This window comes from Acanthisitta chloris, unplaced genomic scaffold, assembly GCF_000695815.1.
Source record: "Acanthisitta chloris isolate BGI_N310 unplaced genomic scaffold, ASM69581v1 scaffold15692, whole genome shotgun sequence".
Lineage (NCBI taxonomy): Eukaryota > Metazoa > Chordata > Aves > Passeriformes > Acanthisittidae > Acanthisitta > Acanthisitta chloris.
In genome coordinates this window covers 44,787-53,607 of record NW_008662299.1, presented here as the reverse complement: position 1 = coordinate 53,607, position 8,821 = coordinate 44,787, and the positions used below count along the sequence as shown (strand labels likewise).

At 38.0% G+C, this 8,821-nt stretch overlaps 1 protein-coding gene across 1 annotated transcript in view; it reads left to right on the top strand.

Annotated features, from left to right (window-relative positions):
- LOC103798301 (ADAMTS-like protein 1) overlaps window positions 1-8,821 on the top strand; it is a gene marked incomplete at both ends in the record, with an annotated part of 53,337 nt that overhangs the window by 424 nt on the left and 44,092 nt on the right. The window contains one exon of the mRNA XM_009070553.1: window positions 2,537-2,694. Coding sequence (XP_009068801.1) covers window positions 2,537-2,694 — 158 coding nt within the window. The remainder of the gene's footprint in view (window positions 1-2,536; window positions 2,695-8,821) is intronic.

Sequence of the window (8,821 nt, the reverse complement as noted above, 5' to 3'; positions counted from 1 at the left end):
CCCTACAACTGAGCTTAGCCATCAAGCTGCTCATAACTTCAACACATTTCTGTTATTATAATCTCTTTTGCTCCCCTAGATAAACATACACACGCACTCTGAAGCAGCATGCACAGTCAAACCATGCTCCTTAGGAGTGATATTGCTCCAAAGAGTTAAGGCTGCTGAGTGCTGCTAGCCCATCACTTGGTGGCTATAACACTTCCCTGCTTCGTCTGTGTATGCCAGCAGCTGTATATCCATCTTCTCCAGGAGGAGTCTCAGGATCTGCAAGAGTTGAAGGAAAATCCATTTATTTCATGAATAAAAGTCCCTTGCATCCCTCTCTCTTACCTTCCGATGCAGTAGCTGCTCACAATCCTTTCCCTGTTTCATCAGCACCAAATAAATACTATAACATTAGTAAATGGGATTTACTGGCAGAAAAAAACCCCAAACTGTACTGCATGACCTCTGAGTAGCACAAATTATTGTAAAATAAGTAGGGGTCCCCATCTTGCTTTTCAAATGTCATTACAACTTCCCTTCAGCACAGACCAGTTAGAGTCCTCTATGCTTGCCACTGTAGATGCAAACATCAGTATCAGCAAGGATGTGAAACACCAAACCATTCTACTCTCTCAGATTTCTTCTGCCCAAAATAAGTGGCAAAATAAGGGGTGGTTTATCAGTCCTGTTTTGTAGCTCACTGCATGTGTTAGGAAAGCAGAGGGTGTGCCATAACTTTTTAATGGGCCTTCAGATTTAGAGCTGTGAATAAAGACCAGCAAATTATAGGTTATAAACCCAGAAAAATATATCATGCTTTTCTTAAAAGTTCAAATGCTGCCTGTACTTCAGATTTAAGTGGCCCTTTGGGTACTTCTGAGCTGCTCCATTGCGGCTGTTATTACTTTCCCAGTAAATGATTTGCACTCCTCCTTTCTCTTCTGTCTTCTTTTCCAGTATAGTTGTTCTCTTCCAAGCTGAAAGATTTTGTACTTTTATTATTGTTACAGGGGAATTGAGCTATACAACAGCTTAGAAAGAAATGATACTTTAGCTGGAGAGATGAATCTAAAGCTGTCTTCACTCAGGCCATATAGCATTTCATGACAAAAAGATTTGAATCAGAGAGGTCTACCTGAGTCACTGGTTGAGATTTAGATTAACTGCCCTGTGTAAACGTGAATAAGTCCCAATATATCTCTCTCTTGTTTCAGATGTCTCCATGAATCTTTCTATTCAACCATCAAATGATTTTATGTATGTGTGAGCTACAATCAGTTGTGGGGGGAGGGAGTATTTTGCTCCATGAACTTTGATTGTGGGAGAAGTCAAGGGGAGGCTGATTATATATACACAAGTCTTAAAACCATCTTTACTCCTGATGCATACAGCCTTGTCCAGAAATAAATACATGGCCACGTGAATCACAAAGGAAGAGACGAGTCTCACTGGAAACCAAGAAATTCATTAATACAATGCAAATTCTTAGTGTACTGTCTCAGCAACTTCCTTCATTAATTAATTCCCTTGACACATCATGAAAAGCAGACTAATTACTGCAATCATCGTTTTTCCATGGTTAACAACCTAATAGACATTTATAAAAACATTTCTCTGATTTGCTGTCTTTGAAAATCTGTCACCATCACAGACTAATAGTATGTCCCCGTACAACTCAGATTTTGCTTTAGCTGCCTCTCTATGTTGTGCATAATTTTGTAAATATATGTGAAAGGTTTTCAGCTTTGCAATCCTTCATGATGAAATACACTGTCGCTTTTAAATAACTAGCAGAAACAGTCTACTGGTGAATATGCTGTAAAGCATAATCTGGAGTTGGTGGGGAGGCAAGATAGATTATGAAACAGATCTAATTGCTAACTGTTGATTTTCATTTAATAAATTATTTATATTTTTATTATGACAATCGCAAGTACTTGCTACAAAACAATATCTGAATTAATGGCCACTTTTTGGGAGCTTTGATTATAGAGAAAGCCAGAGGGAGAGCTCAAGAGGGTTCAGGACTCACCTTTCTTTCTGCTCCACTGGGATAGAGATGGGATTGCTGTCATACTGATCTTTCTTTCCTGGATATCCTGCTTTCTGTTAATTGTCTACCACAGCAACACGTGGCTAATGACCTGCCTTTGAACTGGAAGAGGGTACAGCAACTTAACAGCACTCACGGCCAAAGTCTGAGTCATGCTCTACATAGAAGCGTGACTTTCCAAGAGTGAGTTAAATGACAGCAAAAATGCCTAAGTAGGAATGGATTAATATGTCTGCAAGAGAGTAAAGACATGACATATGGGTGAGAGGGGAATGCAAGCTAAAAATCTATGGGTTGAACAAAGACAAAAAGCAGATGGAAGACAAAAACGAAAGTATGGGATTGTGAATTTTCTATGGGGAAAAAAGTTGTATTATTACTAATTCAGGAGGCAAATCTACACCACCATTCTTTTGTGTTAGTTTTCTTTTTCTGCTCTCACTTACATCAAATTTCAATGCTCTAGTTTCCTGTTAATTTGTTTCTATTTGTCAGATTTGGAAACCAAGACTCTCCAAGGTGTGAAGAGTGAAAACAGCCTCAGCATCACAGGCTCCTTCCTTGTAGAAAATTCTAGCATTGACTTCCAGAAGTTTCCTGACAAGGAGATCTTAAGAATATCTGGGCCTCTCACTGCGGACTTTACTATCAAGGTGAGAGGCACTGGTTACTGCCGCCTTTGAGCAACATAAAGTAAGACAAGATGCATTAGAAAAGATATGAGAGGTTTCTCTAGATCTTAATTTTCCAGTAGATATTTACCACAAAACCTAGTTCAGGCCAGATCTTGAGCTGTACATGAAATTCTTCATAGTTATAATTCTGATGAAATCCTCACTGGACACTCCTCAAGAGAGAGACTGAGTTTATTTCCAGAAAAGCATGCCCAATGTGTGCCTTAAAAAGTAAAGATGAACTCATTACAAGAAAAGACAGATTACTTTCTGTCTACTGAGGTACATATAAATCAACAACATGCAGTTTGCTTTGCCTGTGATAAACAAAAAGAAAAGTCTACGTCTTTGGCCCATGATTTGTGGGGTTTATACTAGTGTAATTGCACACTGTAAGAGAGTGGAGAATGAGGTCCCCAACCTCCAAAATAAATGGGATGACTTTGCTTGAGAAGTCACAGTGTCGTTTTGAAGTTCTGCTTTTTGTTGCACTGGCAATAAGAATAAAATTGTTTCCTCCCATTAGAGCATTTCTATTCTTCCAGGTAATATAAAACACATTGTTGGAAGCAATGCACACATTCTGTGGGAAAACACACATACAAAACTGAACATTTGGGAGTTACAATAAAATAAATCCTTTTCCAGTAGGTCCAAGGAACTTGAAGGATTTCAGCTGTAAAACTGTAAAACCTGTATCATGTCCAGGACTACATAAATTTTTCACCATGGGCCCCAGAGGTAGATGACATTTGCTTTAACTTTGAGCTGATGGCAGCTAGACGTTTGAACAATGAACCAGAAAATGTCCTAAGTGATTGGGTTGGGTTAAGCTGGGCCAGGCTGTAATGGGTTAGCTCAGGAAGTAGCAGGGCCCGGTAGACCGTCCCCTGCCCATGGTGGTATGTTAGCAGCAGACAAAGCAAGTTTAAAGTTTCAGATGTGGTGCATAAGGAAAGCCTGACCTAAGGAATATGTTCCTTTTCCTTTGAAGGTTGGAATGAAAATGCCTTACTAAAATAGATACTGGTCAGTTCAAAATATCTGAAACAAATTTACATGCATTACAGATGATATAGAAATGATGAACATCCATGCAATCTAAACAGTAGTGTTCACTTTGCATTATTTCTGCTGTCTATAAATTTCTGGCAGCCTGATTATTAGAACGTACCTGTTGGACACAGCTGGTCATGTAGACCAATGGCCCTGAGATGGTAATAGGAGGGTTGGACTGTTTTCATGGTATTTCCACTGTTTACTTTTATGGCAGGGAAAATACCTTTATCCCTTAGTGCTTGCATTTCCTGCTCTATCAAAGCAAGGTAAGAAGCACTGATTAAATCAAAGGTGTACCCTACTTGTATGATAACTGTCTGACCAACGTAGGTGTACGAGCTGGCTAGGCATGGACAGAACAGACACTGCTGAATTGAAACTAAACTATTTTATTAGTGTTGCTATGTGTTTGCACTTTTGAAAGTCAGAGGAGCATGACTCAGTAGGTGTTAATTTATTGGCATATGTGTTGTCTTTTCTGGATGTAGAAAAATGCATACAAAAAAAACCCCAACAAAATCTGTTCCCAGTTGTAGGATCTTATCTAAGGTTGCAATTATATTTTGCCTTGAATCACACATTTAAAAATTTCTTGAATTTGAAAAACAGTTTTTTAATAGACAGCTATAGAAGATACTTTAGATATTATTTCATGCTTCAAGGATATTATTCTATACTATTTAATTATTTTTCTAAGAAATTTTTTTACATCTGGATATTTAATTTGTTATATTTTGTGAGATATAATCATGTACATACAAATAAGGCTAATACAGGAGTACCAAAATACATGCATATCTCTCAGTTATGTCCGACTTGGCAACTGCTTTCCAATCATGATTATTTTGCCTTCAACTTCTGAAGGTGAAGTAATTTTCTTTAAAACATCAGGTGAATGGCTTCTCTGTGGTACTAGCAAGCTTTCTTTACAAAGTGGGATCTCTTTCTGTGTCAAGATGTACTTTCGTGGGTCAAGGCAGTTTTTTATGCAAACAGATCTAAATGAATTTGTACCTGTACCAGAACTCTAGTTTTAGGATCATTGTCTCCAGAATTACTCTTGTAATCCTTTTTAATTGACCCTGAATTCTCTTATTCAGAGGGCACAAGTTAGACACCAGGATATAATCAGAAGTAGAAAATCATTGTGGGAGATGACATATAATTTTCTCTATTGGTGACAAGGAGTGCTTTAAAATTGCAAGAAGAAACCTCATGCTGTTCCTGGAGGAGCTGAATTGTATAATTACTGGATTTCTTTACTTTACAATAGTCAGTGGTACATTCCTCATGTGCTAAACTCTTGACAACCTTTTCACAAGATATGTAAATAGAAATAATAATTAAAACAGCTGTCTTTTTCTAAAAAATAAAGGTGTAATCATAAAATTGGAGAGGAACCAGGGGTTTTTTTTAATGTTCTTAGATTTTATATTGATAGTTTGAGGATTATAAATCTCCTTCATAAATATTAACGTTTGAAAGGCAGAAGACCTAGAAAAGGTGCCAGTAAACTTAAATTCCACTTGAATTATTTTTCATAAATTCTAAGGATTTCTCTGTCTTGATGTTTTCAACACAAAATTCTGGTTCACATGAATAGAATGCCTTTTTCTATCATGTTTTATACAGTCATCATGAAATGAAGGTCAATTTTGTTTGGAAACCTTTCTGTCACTGTGATCTAGTAAAGGAGTAATAATACCACATAGGGGGACTTGTCCTTTACTGTCAGGGTTGGCCTTGATCTGCTGTGTTGCCAGTGTCATATTTATTCACCGGTCTGTGCTAAAACATCTCCTCTATTGATACTGTACATTTCAGACACAAAGTAGAGAATCTTGGAGTAGCCAGTTCATGTCACACATCTGCTTTCCTTTGAGTGGGATGAATCAATACTGTCAGATGGGGTCTACAGATGACAATGTAATGCAGTCATCACTGCATGACTATTTAAAGCAATCAGCCTATAAATATGAGCTCCCATGAGTTACAGACTTACTGAAACCACCAGTAAGGTCTGCGAGGGAAGGGTTGAGGCTGGCAAAGCTCAGCCTGTTAGGGTGTGTTTCACAGGCTGATTTTTGCATAGCTAGGGCCCTAACCCTGTGGCTGAGATGTGAACCAGCAAACAACAGTGGATTTAAACCAAGGCCTAATAAAGGATGTTGTCCAGGCTTGGGAGGAGAAACCATTGTACGCCTAGATCTAGTCTAGACCATATTTAGGTTGGGTTTAAATCCCTGTTATTAAGATGAGTGTTCATTCATAGTGCCTACATGGAATAACAGCTGTCCATCAGGGATCTACAGGGTTGGATCAGATAAATGTTTCTCTGCAGGCTGTCTGTGTTTGGATTACGATTGCATTTGTATTGATGCTGTCTTTTGGTAGTGCTAGTGCTGACAAGCCTTAGTTAAAGGCTGATGCCAGAAGAGACTGTCTGGCTCTTTTTTTGTGCTGGTGGTTGGGGATACTGGTGGCTGATTTGGAAATGGACTGAGTTCACTTGAGCAGAGTTACTGCTGAGCTTAGGATTTTGGCCACCAGCTCTCCAAAAAAGTTATAAAATCCATCTCAAAACTGAATGCTGAATTACACAGAGCACTAGAGCTAGCCAGACAACTCTTATCTCAGTTGCAATCTAGCACTGGCAGAAACTGCTGGTGAGAGAAATGCATTTGATTAGAGGCCAGGTTAACAAAAGAAAATAAGGTTGGGGATTAGTCTAGACTTCCTGGGACTTGCAAGGGCATGTAGGAGGTAATGCATGTATAGGCAGCCAGCTGGCACAGAGGTTGATGGGCCTTGTCAGACTAGGGCCAGTGTTAGATTAAATATTCACTTCTGAACAAGGAGCACACAGTGATTTACCTTGTGGCATGAAGTAAGAAATTATTTCAATTCTCACTTTAGGGCAGAGGCCAAAAGAGGTAAATGTGCTCTAACATCAAGGAACTGGTTTACATATTGCTGGATATTTGAGTTATTACCATGTGAGGTCTGGGGGTGAAGACATTAAGAGTCTTCTCTGTAATTTAGTTCTGATGCTGTCTAAGGTTTCCAGAAGATATTATACCTCACATTTGGGAGAAGGCTGCAGGTCAGACAAGTAGTGAAGGATCTTGGAAGAACTGACAGGTCAGGGTTAGGATGGTGCTCCTGGAAGTTGATGAGATAGAATTCAGGCTGAGCACACAGAAATAGTAGTAGTTAAAATTTAGTTGTGACTGATTCAAATTTTGTGTTTTCAAGGTCAAATAACTGAAACACTATTTCATCTAGAAGAGACCAATGTAATATAATTCCTTCATTGTAAAGCTATGCTACCTCTTGAGATATGTGTCTTCCTGAGGTCGTTTGCAGAGTGCAGATTGGATTTAGCTGGGAGCATGTCTGTAGCATGGTCTGTCACTGGGTTTTATCAACCTATGTTTGCATTCCATACTTTTTACTAGTAATAGTCATAAAAATCACCCATTGTGATTTCCTGATGTCCAAAATATATACAACAGTTGTAACAATTTTGGAGTCAAGCTCACAAGTATTGACCAGCCTGAAAAGATAAGTAATCATTATTTGTCTTGACTAAATCTTGTTACAAGTTCTGGAAAATTCTACCCTTTTTCTCCTATTTTGGCAAATGTGGAAAAAACGTGTGAAATTTATGGAAAACGATGAAACAGCCATTTTGAAAACAATGTACAGGTTTCATTCCATATATGTCTTTTTTTGTTGTTGTTGTTCTGTATAAATTATTTCAATTAATACTTCTTAGAACATGGTCATTCTCCTAATGAATATATTCCATTTGCCCTTTAGATAACATTTAGGTCATGGGATGAGTTTCACAATGAACTACATACTGTGTGAAATAAGTAATGCATCTAATTTTTAAACCCTTGGTGCACTATTTTCACTCAATCATTCTGGTTCTCTCGCTCTAAGAAACAGAAAATTATTATTACTGTTTACCTCCTTTCTCCATTACTTCCATAATAGTGAACTATGTCGTCATCATTTGCCTCTTTCCTAATGTCTTCATAGAATGGTTTGGTTGTAAGAAACCTCTAAGATGATCTAGTTCGAACCCCCCTGCCATAGGGACACCTTCCACTAGACCAGCTTGCTCAAAGCCCCATCCATTCTGGACTTGAACACTTCCAAGGATAGAGCATCCACAACTTCTCTGGGCAGAGTTTTACAGTGTCTCACCACCCTCACACTAAATATTTCTTCCTAATATCTAAACTAAATCTACCCTTTCAGTTTAAAACCATTACTCTTTGTCCTATCTCTACATGCCCTTGTCAAAAGTCCCTCTCCAGCTCTGTCGTTACCCCCTTTAGGTACTGGATAGCTGCTGTAAGGTGCATAAAAGGTTTACCCTTATTTATCATCTTCATCATTTTTCTGGTTCCACTGTGGTTATATAATCACATTCTTTTAAAATATACATAAATATGTAATTTGTGACTAGTATTTAAATAGATAAATATATATTTTGGAAGTATCAAGTTCTTACAAATAGATGTGTTGTTTAATGCATTGTCATAAAATTATTTAATTTATCTCATATAAATATATTGAACATATTATACAGAAATATCTATGTTGAGAAAGAGTGAACTTACCATTTACAATTACTTGAAAGTAGGTTGCAGCAAGGTGGAGATCAGTCTGTTTTCTCAGGTAGCAAGTAATAGGACAAAGGAAGTGGCCTCAGGTTGTGCCAGAGGAGGTTTTGATTGAATATTATAGAAACCTTCTTCACTGAGAGGCTGATTTGAACATATTATACAGAAATATCTATGTTGAGAAAGAGTGAACTTACCATTTACAATTACTTGAAAGTAGGTTGCAGCAAGGTGGAGATCAGTCTGTTTTCTCAGGTAGCAAGTAATAGGACAAAGGAAGTGGCCTCAGGTTGTGCCAGAGGAGGTTTTGATTGAATATTATAGAAACCTTCTTCACTGAGAGGCTGATTTTGGAACAGAACAGGCTGCCCAGCAAAGTGGTGGAATCACCCGCCCCGGAAGTGTTCAAA